The 17,649-nt window shown below is 42.4% G+C and overlaps 1 protein-coding gene across 1 annotated transcript in view; it reads right to left on the reverse strand.

Moving 5' to 3' along the window:
- Positions 1-17,649, reverse strand: part of RCSD1 (RCSD domain containing 1) — a 44,939-nt gene that overhangs the window by 14,671 nt on the left and 12,619 nt on the right. The window contains exon 2 of the mRNA XM_084843411.1: positions 464-568. Coding sequence (XP_084699537.1) covers positions 464-568 — 105 coding nt within the window. The remainder of the gene's footprint in view (positions 1-463; positions 569-17,649) is intronic.

Below are 17,649 nucleotides of genomic sequence, written 5' to 3' on the forward strand. Positions count from 1 at the left end.
TGTGAAACCTCCACTTATGCTTAACCTGTATATTTTTAAATGAATGCAAATATTACAAAAAGTATCCAGTGACCTCATTTAAAGGAAATTAAACTTGGGGTAAGGACTGGAACCCTTGAAATCTCACCAGTTGGAAGTGTGCCAGAAGATTATAACAAGGCCAGCTCTAGTTACAGCATTCCCTGCACATCCCCACACTTTTGTTGACTAGCATTCAAGATTTCATTAATCTTGTACAGGCTCTTTGGTGTCAATGGCATTTGCCACAAAAGACAATTTAGTTATGGACCATGGATTATATCCAGTAACAACTCTAGAACAGAAATTTAAAACAGATAAATAAACTGCCTTTGTGTGATCAATAGGTCATGAGCATGCATGCATTTAACATGATTTTCATTTTGGTTTATGGAGGTGTGTTTTAGATAAATATAAACCACTTTGTGATTGAATTGTACCTAACCTCCTTTCCAGAAAGTGATAGCTGATCTTGGAATTTTCCTGCTAGCTTTGCCACAGATGGTGTTGTGGACTTCTCTACCACCATTTTGGTCTCCGACGGTTTGTTCTGAAGAGAAGACCAGAAACAAAATGTTTGTCAGTGCATGAAAAATATGGGAAACAGAGGCGGTTTTGACAGTAAAAACATTTATGAGAAAGCAACAGAGAGTATACAGCTGTGTGCTTGCTGATGCATGTCAGTTACCTGGTTGAAGAACAAACTGCCCCTCCCCTTGTAAAACAGGATGACATTGATAGCTTCCAAATAGATAGCTAGATTTGAATATTTTAAGAAATAAAAATTGCATAGAAAAATCCTTGTAGGATATGTTATGTGGATGCAGCTGAGGACTGATGTAAAACTATGTAAGCATAAAAGGCTGTAACAATTCTAATCCGTATCTATCCTGTGACCATAACCTCATTAACAAATAGGTATGCCTTGCTGTCAGTGTGGAAAAGGATAGGTGGTCCCAGTCCTGTGTCTGTTGAGCTTGGTTCCCAGTGTGCAGAAATGATTTGGCTCTTCCAGCAAGTCTTAGGGCTTAATGAAACTGACTGTTTTGACTTTTTAGCTTTTGAAATGTTGGACATTTTAGGTCTACTTGTTTCTTTGTTTTTGGCTTGGTGTTCTATGCTGTATTCATTTCCAGGGCTATTTTATTGTTTTGTTTGCATACTGCTAGCCACCTTGTGTGTTTGTCTGTGCATGTGTGTGTGGGTCTGCTTGACCAAAAGGGGAACTGAAGTGTTTGAATAAATAACGGGACGGAAAGAGCAAGGAACATAGGAGGATTGTTTCCTCACCCTACCTGGAGAAGCAGGGGATACAGACACAGGGACACAGTAAGTTGCCTTATACTAAGTCAGACCATGGGACCATCTAGCCCAGTATTGTCAACACTGACTGGCAGTAGTTCTCCAGGGTCTCAGGCAGGAGTTTTTCCAGAGATGGGTCAGGTTCTCTGCCCCTTCCTGCAAACCACCTTACCCTGCCTGCCAATGCTGTCATGCAAATGTCACCCACCCTGGCCTATTTTTATTCAGCATGGCTCATTTCTGGCTAGGAGGAAAATGATTAAAAACCAGTTATGGAGGATTTCCTATCCCACTGCTATCACCACCTATGGGGGATTTTCTGTCCCCAACACTGCCATCACCCATGGAGAAACAGCTCCTTTGCTGGGCAGTTCCACCTATTACATTTCTTATTTTTAGCAAATGCTTATATTTCAGGGCCTAAGGAACTCTCTGCCACTATAATTCAGAGTTCCACAAGCTGACCCTTTTCTGCTGCTACCAATTCCCTTAGAATAGTTGAAAACCTCCTAGTAGCTTGGTTTAAGAGGCTTAGGATTCAATCTTATGTGGATTCCCAGCAGCCTCCAAACTCAGAGGCTGTCGAGTATCCAATGCAGGGTGGGAGGACAGCAGAGGCGATCTTCACCTCCACGCTCCAGCTGCCCTGCATTTCTGCTAGAAGGATGATTTCGCTTAGCACCTGGACAGCAGACTGAGCAGGCACACAAGTGACCTGGTTAGCTTTCTCCACTATGGTGAGATGTACCGTCTTTCTTTTTAAATTACAGTTATTATTTCTAAATGTGCACACCTTGCATATACATTTGCACATGCAAATTGGTGTCCTCTTTTTGTGTGATGGAATTCCTCTTTTTTGGCAATGCATAAGTGGCCTTCCTCAGTGGGGCCCAGGACATGGCCCTGAAGTTTTGCCCTTAGAGCTCCACTGTTGGCAGGCAGTGGAAGGGTTAAAAAATTCCTGCCCACCAATTCTCTCCTGCAAGGGTTGGGAACTTTGTGTTTCCCTTAGAACTTCTATTTCCAACCATATTGTTCTCTATGTGTGAGAAAGTGCTTTGTCCTTCAATCCCCAGGAGGCAACTAGCATGCAGTTCTAAGATTAGATTAGAACAAGTCACCCATGGGCTGTGGCCTTCAGGACTGGCAGCTACAGATGTTCAAACTGAATTTCACAAATTTCACAATTAATTTTTAAGAAGCTGGTTTAGATCACCATTACATTGCAGTATTACTTCTGTCTTTCCCTTCTGTCGCAGAAATACTGACATGGAGAGATACAAAGTTTCTTTTACTCCTCAGAAATTTTGGGGGCAGAGGCAATAAAGCAACTGTGAAGGCGAGGGTGACCCCCCCCCCAATAAAAGAGCAAGTTATATTACAAGCTAATGGCTTGTTTGCACTAACCCAGTGAATCTATTAGCGCTACATCCTTCTAATATTATGGTTCTTCCAAGTTGGAGCTTTCTTTTTAAGTTTTGGTCTTGCACTCCAAGGGCTACATTCCACCTGCCTGTAATTCCGAGAATTACAGCACAACCATATCCTCAAGTCACCCAATTGGGTGAGGATAGAATCACTGCTACGTGTTCCCCAGCAAACAGGTGTACATAGGCATACTGCCTTTGATACTGGAAGTAGCGTATAGCCACCATGAGTAGTAGCCACTGATAGCCTTATCCTCCAGAAAAATATGTAGACTAGTATAGCAAGATCATCATGGCTGTCAGGGGCAGCAATGGGCTACAGTAGTATGGTACGGCTGGCAGAATTCTAATATGACCCACACAATGGGGTGGAGAAGGAGTGTGTCAGGGGAGGAGAGGGACTTTGCTAGAATCTTACGCCCTCCTACAAGTTTGTTCTGCCCCCATTGCCAGCATTCTATTACACATGGAAAAAAACGTGGCACACACATTCCTGTTCAAGTCAATGGATGGCCCTAGCCCTAGATGACTGTCCCCTCCCTTGTTACCCTCAGAGCCACAATGGAGGACAGAATTGTAAGTAACCCCACAACCAATCACAACATATGCCATCAGGAGTGTATAAGCTACTAGCTGCTAAGGAATATGGATCTCAGACAGCAACCTCTTATTGGTGGGTGGTGGCAGATTTTGCAGGGCACTGTAGCTATGTCTATTGGTGTTGTACCATTAGCTTTTATTTCTCCTACTGTTGTATTGCCTCTGCTGCTCTGAGTGTATGGGATCATGGCTGTGTACACCAGCCTTCCTCAAGCTGGTGCCCTCCAGATGTATTGCACTACAACTCCCATCACCCCGAACCATTGGCCATGCTGGTTGGGAATGATGAGAGTTGCAGCCCAACGGAAGTTTGATGTAACCAACTGAAGAAACAGGACCAAAGGACTGGCCAGCCTGGAAAATGTACGATTCTCAGGAGAATTCCAGAAAATCAAATACCAGTCAGCCTAACTTCTGTCCCAGGTCAATTGGTGGGAACCAGTATTAAAACATATTCAGGAATAAGTACTGCTAAGGAAAAATCAGTAATTTGTGTTTGTGGTTGTGCAGAACTATACAGGTATGTGCATTATACGGACTAGTAATTTGTGAGAAAACTGAGAGCAGAGGGTAAGAATAAACAGTCAGTTTTCACAATGGGGGTACATAAGAAGAGCCATGCTGGATCAGACCAAGGGTCCATCTAGTCCAGCATTCTGTTCACACAGTGGCCAACCAGCCATTGACCGGGAACCCGCGAGCAGGACACAAGTACAACAGCACCCTCTTGACCATGTTGCCCAGAGACTGGTGTCCATAGGCAAACTGCCTCTGATACTGGAGGTGGCACATAGCTATCAGGACTAGTAGCCATTGATAGCCTTCTCCTCCAGAAATTTGTCTAACCCCCTTTTAAAACGATCCAAATTGGTGGCCATCACTACATCTTGTGGTAGCGAATTCCATAGTTTAACTATGCACTGTACACAGTATTCTAAGTGTGGTTACATCATAGATTTATGCAAAGGTAGGATGATATTGGCAGTTTTAGGTACAAAGAGGGGTATCTAAAACGATCAGGGCAGGAATTGGAACTTTATAATGAAAGGCTTAAGAATCTTCTTATATAGAGAGTTCAAAGTTGGGAGTTAGTTGGTCATCCCTTTTTGACTGCCTTCCCATTGACTGATTCTCATGAAACACACTTCATTGGAAAGCTGTTGACACACAGATTCCATGAATAACAATGGTTTTCACTGTAATTCAAAGTTGGGAGTTTATTTATGTCCATAAAGCTTTTTTTTCTTTTTTTTTTTAAGAATTAGGCTAACAATGTACTATAAACTTTTATTTTTAATATCAAAACATGTCAAGTATAGTTGAACAAATATAATTAATTGCAAATTGAAGCAAAATGAAATATGAACACAAAAAAGTCTCTGTACACAGAGACAGAGGTAAACAGAGGTAAAGGCCAAAGTACAATGATATGCCAGTAACATATGGCCTGTAATCAAATCATGAAGGGATTAAGAGACACAGTTAAAAGTAACCCAGTCATAGTTTAGTTACTGCTCAGAAAGGAAGTCTCTAGCTGTTAAATTTAACAAAATAACATTTAAAAGTCTCTGTACACCTTTATAAACACAGGCACAGGCCAAAGTACAATGATATACCAGTAACATACGGCCTGTAAACAAATCATGAAGGGATCTACATTGCCATATGTTGTGTGCACTCACTGGCAAACCTCAAGATTCAAATTGTTGATGGACCACACCAAGGATGTTACAGTGGCTACCCTGGAGTTTATACCAAGAGCATTGTATTGAAAGTAGTTTTGTAAAGATAAAAGATGTAACACTTTGAATGTTTCAATAAACGCACTTAGTTAAGTTAAACCTTTTGTTAGATTTGATTTTTCTCTGCAAACTGTGTTTGTGGGTAACCAACTGGTTGGGATTTTAATTATGGCTGGTATGGAGAGATATAGGAAGTGGCTTTATACCAGGTTAGACTATTATTTCATGTAAACCAATATTGTCTACTCTGGCTGGCACAGCTCTCCAACGGAAATCTTTCCCACCGCCTACTATATGACAATTTAAATGGCAATACCAGGAATGGAGCTGGGGCCTTCTGTATGCAAAGCATGTGCTTTACCACAGAGCTAAACAGCTTCCTTATTGAACTTCCTTATTCAGAGGCAGTCGAATTGTGATAACCAGATGCTGGAGACAAACAAGCAGAGATGGCACTCTCCATCATATCTTGATCTCCTTGTGAGCCACTGTTAATAAGAATTCTAGTCAAAATGGACCTTTGGAATTCAAACTTCATAATTAGCTGGGTCATGTGCAAAAAACCATCAAGAAAAAAACTGATCTCCTTGTTTGGTTCATACATATATGACTTCTACCACGTTCTACAGCCACTTAAAACTTTATGTTTTAAGTTGAAATAGTCACTCATGTACATGTTTCCATGCATATTAATTAATGGGCTCTTTAAAACGTTTTCATCATCTATCTGTATGCTTTAAAACAATGTATCTGCAATAAGATGCCTAATATTAGGGCAGGGATAACAGAGCCACACAGATGTTAATAGCTAGAATCTTAAGCCCAGTCATACTGACAATACTTAGAATAGATTTTTTATGGTCTTAACCTTTCTTAATAAAAAACGTTGCAATGGAACATTCTTATCCAGCTGCATCTCTGAATTCTGGGGAATGACAGCCAGAGGTGCGGGCCTTGTTCCTACAAGATACTAGAATGACCATGGACCTGGTTATTTCAAAACTATCTCTCTTCTCTTTAAATTTTCCTTCCTCCTAGAAGCAGCAGCATCTAGAATCAGTGAAGGAACAGAAAAATTGATCCTGCTGTCTATGTGTCACAATTCATGAAACATTTAGGAGATATTTACACAGTGGAAGAACAAGGGCTGTCAGATATATCATCTACAACCTAGACTACACAGCTTGAAGAAGGATCACAGGTGGTGCTAGAGGAGCAAGGGTGGGCAAGTGCTCCTCCTGCACCCCTGGAAAGTGACTTGCCCCTATTAGGTTGTAGAAAACTATGACTGTGTCCATGACATCCTTTTGTTCTGGATTAATCAGTCTGGAACAATTAACCTTCTAGCCCCTTTTAGACAACCAGAGTAGAGCACGTGATGTTTGTGAGGGGAGTGGGATTTTATCAGCAGGTCATGCCTCTACTCTATTTGCAGTTCAGTAGACTGTAGCCCCTTACAAATGTTCATATGGAAGTACGGGAAGGGGTAGGGTGGGATTACAGCAGCAGGCTCCATCCCCAGTGTATGCGCATTCATTTGAAAGTGTGAAGTGTCCCTATGAGTACAACTCTGAAGGATTTTCTCTGCATTGCTGGGAACCATACATTGTTTCAAACGCATGGTGTTCTCACATGTCATGGTGATTTCAGTGGCTGTTGCTTCAGTGGAGTTGCAAATTGAACAGGCAAATCTACATTGGCCTGAATGCTCAGCCACATTAAAATGCCTCTCGTCCACTTTCTCTTCCATAGTAAAGATGGCCAGTCATTAATATATATAGTGAAAGAGAGACTCAAAAACAACCCTTCATTTGCAATGTCAGATGTGAAAATGCTCTCAGATTAAGAACATTTTGATTAATTTGTGTTGTTTATCACAAATATATCATTTCAATTTGAACTGAGAGAAGTGTTCTAAGGAGCAGAGAAACAAACAAGTAAAGAAAGTTAGTGAAAAATCAAAGAGAATGGCGCAGAGGCAGGAGTTATAGCCAAGGAGATAGTGAATCAGCAGAGCCTATGTTCAGATTGTTAATTCTCCTCATTATCCAAGAAAGTATGGGCTAAGTCAGAGCAGAGGTTACTCAGGAAGTGGGGGTCTGATGCTCACATTGGTCACTTCGTAGATTATTTCCCTAGAAGGAAATTCTACAATGGCTGTTCTGATTGGGAGCACAGGAGCAGGCTGGGCATTCTGTACAAGGAACAGCACATCTGAAGCTTTGAATAAACAAATTGCTCCAGTACTAAGTACACTGATCTCCTTCCCAGAGCAGGCATCCACTTTCTGCAGCCAATCTCAACGTTATTCCAACCCATACATGACATTTGGCAATCTAGTAAACTCCTTCATAAGGAGGACATTGTGAAATTTGTTTGTAAGGACCTTGCATCTGCAGCAGAGATTCTACTGGTGTTAAAACTGCAGTGATCTTCCTCTAGATACACTCTGTCTATGGTTTCACCCTTTCCTGCATAGTTTACTCCTGGAGAGGCTGGGACAAGCACTGCTAGGAAATCATCTGCACTGTATGCCCTAATTCCAGCAACATAGGGGTTCCTGCTTGGGAGAAACTTTAGTAGACTCTAGGCTCCTACATTTTATAGTATTTGTGACATGTTGTTGTTCAGTCGTTAAGTCATGTCCGACTCTTCGTGACCCCATGGACCATAGCATGCCAGGCCTTCCTGTCCTCCGCTCTCTCCCGGAGCGTGCTCGAGTCCATATTCATTGCATCGGTGATGCTATCTAGCCATCTCATCCTCTGCCATCCCCTTCTCCTTTTGCCTTCAATCTTTCCCAGCATCAGGGTCTTTTCCAGGGAGTTTTCTCTTTGCATTAGGTGGCCAAAATATTTGAGCTTCAGTTTCAGTATCTGTCCTTCCAATGAGCAGTCAAGATTGATTTCCTTTAGGATTGCTGATTTGACCTCCTTGCAGTCCAGGGGACTCGTAAGAGTCTTCTCCAGCACCACAGTTCGAAAGCATCAATTCTTCGGTGCTCAGCCTTCCTTATAGTCCAGCTCTCACAGCCATACATTACTACTGGGAAAACCATAGCTTTGATTAGACGGACCTTTGTCGGCAAGGTGATGTCTCTGCTTCTTATTATGCTGTCTAGGTTTGCCATAGCTTTCCTCCCAAGGAGCAAGCGTCTTTTAATTTCATGGCTACAGTCACCGTCTGCGGTGATCTTGGAGCCCAAGAAAATAAAATTCCACTGCTTCCATTTCTTCCCCTTCTATATGCCAGGAAGCGATGGGGCCAGATGCCATGATCTTCGTTTTTTTAATGTTGAGTTTCAAACCAGCTTTTGCACTCTCCTCTTTCACCCTCAACAAGAGGAACTTTAGATCCTCTTCGCTTTCTGCCATTAGGGTGGTATCGTCTGCGTATCTGAGGTTGTTGATAATTCTCCCGGTAATCTTAATTCCGACCTGTGATTCATCCAACCCGGCGTTTCCCATGATGTACTCTGCATATAAGTTAAATAAGCAGGGCGACAATATACAGCTTTGTCGTACTCCTTTCCCAATTTTGAACCAATTGGTTGTTCCATGTCCAGTTCTTACTGTTGCTTCTTGACCCTCGTACAGGTTTCTCAGGAGAAAGGTAAGGTGGTCTAGTACTCCCATCTCTTTAAGAATTTGCCACAGTTTGTTGTGATCCACACAATCAAAGGCTTTAGCGTAGTCAATGAAGCAGAAATAGACGTTTTTCTGGAATTCTCTTGCTTTCTCCATGATCCAGCGAATGTTGGCGATTTGATCTCTAGTTCCTCTGCCTCTTCAAAACCCTGCTTGTACTTCCGGTAGTTCTCGGTTCACATGCTGCTGAAGCCTAGCTTGTAGGATTTTGAGCATAACCTTGCTGGCATGTGAAATGAGCGCAATTGTACGGTAGTTTGAACACTCTTTGGCATTGCCCTTCTTTGGAATTGGAATATAAACTTACCTTTTCCAGTCTTGTGGCCATTGTTGAGTGTTCCAAATTTGTTGGCATATTGAGTGCAGCACTTTAACAGCATCATCTTTTAGGATCTTAAATAGCTCAGCTGGAATACTGTCATCTCCGCTAGCTTTGTTGTTAGTAATGCTTCCTAAGGCCCACTTGACTTCACTCTTGAGGATGTCCGGCTCAAGTTCAGTGATATAGAGGTGTACAATTTCTACCGCCCTTTCCCCATCCTTCCATAACACATTTAATCCCAGTGTTAGAGTAAATCTTAAATCAATGGATTTTAATGACAGCAGGTGATACAGATCAGGTGCCTGCTCTGGGTTTTGGGGGGCAAGATGCCCTCAGTGAGACCCTCTCTTCCTCCCTGCAAATGCCCACTTGCTCTTCCTCTGCCTCTGGGCCCAATCCCCATTGTTGTGCAAAGAGAAAGGGCAGGCAGGTGAGCAGGCAGTGGCATCTCCAATTCCTTCTGCCCACTGGAATTGCTGGTGTGCTTCCTCAGGGACAGAGTAGATGAGCATGGGGCAAAATGACAAAAGGTCCCACAACAGGGGTTGTGGGAGTCCGTCATGAGTCCCCAGCAGAAGTGTGGGCTGCAGAAGGTGTCCCAGCGCCAACCCTGGCAGGGATTCTAAACTTCCTCAAAAGTGCAGCATCAGAACAATATAATTGTATGAAAAAGTATCTCTGAGGAAGAGACCCAGGGCAAGGCTGAAAGCAACAGTGAATTACAGAAGAAAGCAGAATAAAAGGAAGGAGGGAAACTTCCATATATGGAGCACACTAGCAAAGGAGGAGAGACACGTTTAGTTTATGGACTGCACAGCCTATTTCATTCTTCCCCAACCAGGTGGCCTCTAGGGATATTGGACTAATTCCCATAATCCCCAGCCAGCATGGCCAAACTGGCAGGATGTGATGGTAGTTGTACTCCAAGACATCTGGAGGGCACCCGTTCAGAGAAGGATTGTCTAGTCTGATATGGGTATATGAGAAATGTGCTATGGATTTTCAAGGTTGGTTGCTAAATTTGTCTCCTCTCTCTGGAATGTATGCTCATTTAAAAGCACAGCAAGTCAGGCTGCAAAATTAAATTGTAACAACTCAAAAGTAGAAAAATAGTCAAAAATACAAGATTGGCTTTTTAAATATGATCTCCTACACTAAGGCAACCTCTTTTTGATCAGGAGCAAAACCATTCTCAAACTGAGAATTCTCTAACTGAAAGGTTCCCAAACTTTCTCCAGCCCCCCCCCGCCGCCGCCTGAGCTGAAAATGACCAAGGCCACTTGTCACAAAATGGTGACTGATGGAGGCAGAGTTTGGCATAATCAGCTGGCAGTTCCGGATATAATTTCATACTGAGAGCTAATCCCTGTTTGAAAATGGCTGAATTCTTTGCCGTAGCTATTTCCTTGTAGCAGGAAGTTCCATAATTCAGCTTTCCTCAAGTTAAGTACAGACATTGGCTCTGGAGGTATCACTCAGATTCTCCATTTCGGAAAGAATTTGGTAATCCAAATGCTCTAAGTCTGTTTCCAACCTGGTGACTTGGGGCTACCATTGTGCCATGACCTCTTTTGATGCCTATCAGGTTCCCTGACTCTCCACTTTTAATTTTATTTCATAAGCTTATTTTAAGTTATTTTCTTAACTGGGAGACTGCCATGCTACAAACCAAAGTGCTGCCCTTTATTTGGGTTCAAGTCTTTATTTGGGTTCAAAAGAGTGGTTTTGTATTTTGGACTTCAGACCCCCCTACCTCTGCCTTGTACTTTGGTCCCTAGGCTCGTTACTTTTCTATTAGTCTCTCTCCAGTTTGTCTTTGGCAAAATGAATGTTTTATAACTAGCCATGTCCACCATGGATGAGCAAGCCCTTTCATGGCAGCCATTTTGTGAAAGTGCCCATGAGACTCGCTCAGAATTCCAAATGTGCCCACTGATCCAAAAATGTTAGGAGCCCATGCTCTAAGTAGAAAAAAATATTTTATATTGTTTTTCTCCTCCCCTCCAAATGCCTCTCAAAGTCTTCTTACCCATCTCCTGTCATTTCTTCTTTCACACTTTTTACCCTATCCTCAAGTGCTAGTCTCTTTCATCCCTCCTGCTGCTTTTACCATCACTTTTTCCTATAACAGCTTCCCTCTCTTATCCCTTTCATTTTTATTCCCGGTTTTTTATTATTATCATCCTCCTCCTTGCTCTCTAACCAACTCCTGCTGCCACACTTCTGCTGCAATGTGCATGGTGCTGCCATGGCACAGGGCAGTTAGGCAAAGAGGCACTGCAGTACTGAGACCCCCTGAAGGTTGGCTGAGACCCACTGGTGGGTCCTGACCCACAGTTTGAGAAACACTGCTCTAACTCACAATAATTGTAAAAATGAGGCGCCAACTATTTTAGTATGATGGATGAGATTCAAAAGGGTAGCTCTGTTTGGGGGTAAGATTTCAATATTACTCTAGTAAGATGTGGATTTTCAGGATTTCCCCATAATGTGGCTTCTTCTTTTCTAAGGACCTGAATGATTAGTAACCTCTTTGGGAAGGGCTACCAAGAATGTCAATGCTTAAGATTTATGATCATTAATAACACAATTGAGCCAATGCAGACAAATGTTCTAATGTAGATGTGTTTGAATATAGATATATGAACATGATGATGATACTTATGCCTGAAATTAATGCATGAAATTGTGAAGGGCAAAATTTGCTCTAGAAACTAGAGTCTAGAAGATGCAGTATAGGCACAGCCAAGAATTGGCCTGGCCTGCCTTTTGTAGCTGAATTAAAGGAAACATCTGTGAACAGCAGGAAACTATGAAGATAAAAATATTGGCCAGCTTTGCTGTTTAACAGTAGCAGTCTATACAATTTGAATAACCAACAATATTTCTAATTTAGAAAAGTCTTTCCATAGAATTTCTTCTCTCCTTGCTTCTGTGACCTCTTTGCCTGAGCAATGTAGAATAACATTACACTGTGTCAGAGTTCCTGTGACAGCAACAAGTTCAGAAATAGAACTTGGCCAGAGAGATGCCCATTCTCAGTTAGTAATTTTTCTCATGAGGGTAAATTTGAGAGAAGGCTAAATCTGGATTGGTTTAGAAGGGGTAATTTGCTTTGGGGCCTCTAGAAAAACTCAGCTGTGTAGCTGATTAAATGGAATATACAGAACCACTAATCTCTTCTACTAGGGAGAGACTTATACCATGCAGGCTTATACTGCTGAAACAGACCAGGCTAGGAAGAGCCTTATATAGTTTAGTTATGCAGTTACCCAGTGGGCATTTTTGCCTGGTGTTTATGTTTTTTTTAATTTAGATTTATAGTAAGTTATTATGTCTTTCGCTCTCTGTGATAAGCAATGGGAAAGTAGCCTCTTTTCCCTCAGTACTCTGTAGGGATTCATGAAATTGGCAATGTTTCTATGAACAATCTAAGATGGAAACAGAAACCCTTTTCATTAGGAGTATTACTCAGCACACATGCAGTAATTCTGATACTTTGTAATTGTTTATTTATTTTGATCTGTTGTGAGCTGTAGTGCCTCATTTTGAGATAGAAAGGTGGGATAGATTTTTTTTTAATTACATGTCAAGAGCAACTTTCTGGGGTAAGTGTGCAAGGCACACTCCATTTTAAAGATAGGAAATACTGAATGCTTGAGGTAAAGGGGGTAAGAAATGGCTACATTAACACCCACATGAAGTCCAACTTTGTATTGAGGGTGAAATCTTGAACACATTTGGAAGTAAATCCATTTTAAATCTATAAGATTTACTGTTAATAAGCATAGTTAGGATCTGTCTGGGAACTTTGATTAAGGCTGCAATCTTATACATACTTCTTAGAAGAAAGTCCCACTTGCCTTAATAGTACATACTTCTGAGTAGACATGTATATGCTTGCAGTGCCCATGTTGCAACAGATTCCCAAATGTTTAGGTCTTCTGCCAGAACAAAGTACTTCTTTACTTGTATAATTGTTCTTCCCCTAGGAATCCCTCATATATGGTGTTACAAGAAGATAAACTGTTGATCACCAGTGGGGCGTTGACCAATTTCTTGAGGACTACATAGTGCAACCTTCCCCAACCTGGCACCCTCCAGATGTGTTGGATTGCAACTCTCATAATTCCTAGCCAGCATGGCCAATGGCCATGTACAACACAGTATACGTGGGAATTATGGGAGTTGTGGTCCAACACATCTGGAGGGCAACATGTTGGGGAGGATTGATGGTTGCTAGGATTCTTGTAAAAAATGCTGGATTAAATGGACCTTGGCCTGTTTCAGCTGCTCTAAAGTAAGAATGCGTGCATACTCATAATTATTTTACTCAGCATCAGTTATGCCTTAACTGTTAAGAGATTCTGAGTATTCCCTCCTGCTTTGTCAATTTAAAACACATCAGTGGACTATGGGGAAATTAGTAAAAAAGGAAAAGTAAACGACACAAGACTGAAGTCTACCTACCTCTAGTATACTGCGATTGTGGCAGTGAGGTTTGGCCATGTACAGCGCATGCATGAGTGAGAAGGAAGAGGAGGATGGGGCTGGATGATATTGTGCTGTGTGGTCAGCAGTGAAAGAACAGGGCTAGAGCTGTGCTGAAGGCAACAGGGCTATATTTCCCAGCAGCCACTGTGGGAGGCAGCATAGTTACAGAGGCTGACAGACACATTGCCAAAGGCAAAAAAGGGCCTCAGGAAAGTGCCATAGCTCAGTGATAGAGCACATACTTCTTAGTACAATAAGCTTTCATTGCTTTCAGTCAAAGACCATTGCAACTTTCCAAGAAATAAAAAAAAATTCAGAAATAGAAACTCCCAGAGATTACAAAGATGAAACCTGAACATTAAAAGAAACAATTAATAGCATAATAATTGGACATATCAATGAGTTCATCAAATTAAATCATCATTATAGCAGTGCAGTGTCAATTCTAAAATGTTTTTTGCTCTGATTCTTGAGGCTGCCAAGGAGTAAACAGAAATCATATAAGTATCTGTATCAGACATATGCTGAAGCTTCCAGGTTCAATCTTGGGCTTCCCTGGGTAGGGTTGGTAAAAATTCTTCTCTGAAACCTTGGAGAGCTGCTGCCAGGAAGTAGGGGCCATAATCTGGAATGTACTAACTCAGCTAAACATTGCATTAATACCCAGGGGAATCAGCTGATAAAACAGTGCCCTAGACAGATTCATTTTCAGCAGGAATTCAAAGACCAACTACAGGAAATCAAGGAGAGGGGCATTATTCGACCTCCCAGCTGCCTTTGGGCAGTGCAGGAGGTCTTAGTAAGGAAGGAAGATGGCAGTTTTTGTGTTGACTACCAGCAATTAAAGGAAGTGACTGTGAAAGATGCATACATACTAACTGTAACAGATAACCCTTTGGATTTATTAGCAGAGGCCTTGCATTTTTCTGCCTTGGACATTCTGGTGGGTACTGGCAGGTTGTGAGGCAGGCACAGGATGGGATGAAGATAGCATTCTACAGCCAGCAGGGCTTATATGAACCTAATATGATGACATTCAGGCTCTGTAATTTCCCAAAGTCGTGCCGGAGGCGCATGGTTCTGGTGCTTGCTGATCTGCAGGGCAACTCTTGTCTGGCCTATCTGTATTATATCATAGTGATTGGCCAGACCTTTCTATAGTGCCTCTGTGATGCTACTTGAACCTGAAGATCGAATCTGCCAAATGTACCCTCTTCCGTAAGAGAGTGAAGAACCTGGGGCACGTTATTTCCACTGAAGGGGTGGGAGCTGAGCTGAACAGGTTGGAAACTGTGAAGACATAACCCCCACCCCAAACCCATTAACTAAAGTTCAGAGCTTTATGGATTTAGTTTCATATTATATATAGATAGTTGGTGGTGAAACCCACCACAAGAGCTAGCCCCTTATCCCAGCTGATTGAAAGGGAGGTCAGGATTAATTGGACTGTGGAATGCAGCTGTGCTTTTCTAAAGCTAATGAGATGGTTAACCTCAGCCCCTGTGCTACCATACCCTTATCCCATGTTGTCTTTCATTCTGGACACATATGGTAGTGATGTGGAGATCTGGGCTGTTCTATCACAGGTCGCTGAGGATCAAGAATAGGTGGTATTGTATGCCAACTATGCATTGAGCAAATCAAAGCATTAATATGCCACAACTCAGAAGGAGGTCTTGGCTGTGGTCAAGTTTACAAAGCATTTTAGGCACTTCCTACACAGGCATAAATTCATGGTAAGGACTGACCGTAATTCCTTGTGTTGACTGCATAGTTGTCATAAGCTAGTGGGACAGTTAGTTCATTGGCTGGAGCAACTAGCCAACTGTGATTATGACATAGTCCACAGCCAGGAAAAAACATTCCAATGTGGATGTCCTCTCTTGATAACCTGTGGCCACTCCCCAGAGGGATGTAGTAACAATGGCAGTGGAACCTCGAGCCATTTCCAATGGGGGGAACAACAGTGAGGGGACAACAAATGCAGGAGTAAACATAAAACATTGCTAGAGTATAAAAAAGAATATTAAGCTCTCAAGTTATTGAAGGAATGGAAAAGAACAGGCTAACAGTAGTGGTTGATAGAGGCTTAGGAACACCAGGGATGAGGAAATAAAAATACATGTGTGAATCACTATGTTTACATAGGGCAGTGTTAATGGAGGGGGGAAAAGATGGACGTTAAGACAGCAACCTTTCTGGAATCAGATTCTGGAGGATTTTGGAACTGCAGAACGAATCTTAGTTTTATACATTCTTTCCACAGGTGATCATCTAGGATGGAAAAGGTGATTCACAAAGTGGAGGAAAGGTATTACTGGGTGGGCTGGCGTAGAGATATAAAAGGCTGGTAATGTTGATGCCTGTGTAGTTCCTGAAAAATAGTTGTGTGCTGCCTTCAGAGGTACCATGATGTCTTCATAAGCAAAGGGGTCTCTGCAATGAATTGTCTTAAATTTGGGGGCCCTCTGCCTTTTTGGGTCCTTTCAAGGTCATCAGTTCATACTAATAGTGATAGACTGTTCTCCAAACGGACAGAAGCTTACCGTATATTCTGATCAGGAGGTGGGGGGAACACTGGTGGAGAATTTAATTTGTCTCCATGGTACCCCACCCCCATCACTAACTGTTAACTATCAATAAGGCCCATACTGCAGCCTACTATGAGTAGTCAGATGGATTAGTAGAGTGGTTCATCAAGATGCTGAGGGATGTGCTCTCCTCTTTTATATGGAACAACCAACTGGATTGGGACAGATTACACGCATACCTTATGAGGACATACAAGAGTAGTGTTCACGGGATTCACTTCTCATAAAATTCTGTTTGGGAGGGAGATCTGTCTGCCATGGAACTTCTAGATGGGACAGAAGCCTTGGAGCAGTATGCAAGTGTACCTGAACACATGCAACAGCTGGATCTGAGTATTTAAACACCATATTGGAAGCTGTGGTCAAACACCAGGCTTGAGACATTCAACATCAGAAGAGCCAGTATGACCTTCATGTGACAGCCCAATTCTACGGGGTTGGGGAGCTAATCTGGATGCAAACTGAGTCCCAGCAAAGGGGGCAATGAACAAAGTTTAAAAGAAAATACAGAGGGCTCTATCAGGTGGTTAAATCTGTTGTATATGAACTGGAAGGCTGGGGCGCCTAGACTTGGATCACATGTTACAACTGAATGATGTCCTATGTACGTCTGGCAGGGCAAACAGAACCTGAACTTGATTATATCCCGAGAACAGGGTGTTCCAGACAGAGTCAGATTTATGACACATCAGAGCATACATCCAGGGATCCCCAGAGAGGTTAAGCCTTGGCTGGACACCACTACAATTGCAATGCACACAAGCATATGGGACCCATGGCCAGACACTGAAGATGACTGGGGAGTTCCTATAAAGCAAGCAGAATTGAGGTTGGAGGTTTGATGGGAAAGTCAGAGTTGCTAGCTGACTATCATCCTGATAGAAGATGTATGTAGGAACAGACAGAGATGCCTGTGGACAGATCCAATGCTACAAAGACTGCACTGGAGCAGAGATTGCCTGCATAGCCATGTGGCATCAGTGACCCCACCACTACAGTTGCTTTGAGATTGTTCCATGGACTAATTGTTCAGGAGGATGGTGCCAAAAATTGCACAGACTAATTGAAATGTGGGGAGACATTTCCTTTAAGGGAAAGGGTGATATAGTGAATTGTGTTCTATAGTTTGTTCAGATGGGAGCAAGGGGATTGCTTCAGAATTGTTGAAGGCCATCTCCATGAAGGCTTCTCTTCCCTCAGCTGCCGCCACCACCAGCCATTCCAGCTGGCTGCACAGAAGGAGATAAGAGGGGAGGCAGGCCACGCCTGCTAAAAGACTACATCAATTTTTTTCCTCTTCTATGTCCACCCCTTTTTCCTTGTGTGCCATACAGTCAGGGCCAGAAATATTGGAACAAGGATTTTGGCAGTTGGCCTCTGTACACACCACACTGAAGTTGAAAGGAAACACACCCAGATGGGAGCCAAGTCAGGACTTTCAGCTGTAATTCAAGGGGTTTGGCAAAAGTGGCACACTAACCATTCAGGAAGTACAGCCAGTGGCAT

This window comes from Heloderma suspectum, chromosome 3 (genome assembly GCF_057233095.1).
Source record: "Heloderma suspectum isolate Gila_16-S chromosome 3, 16-S_ref, whole genome shotgun sequence".
NCBI classification, from domain to species: Eukaryota; Metazoa; Chordata; class Lepidosauria; order Squamata; family Helodermatidae; genus Heloderma; species Heloderma suspectum.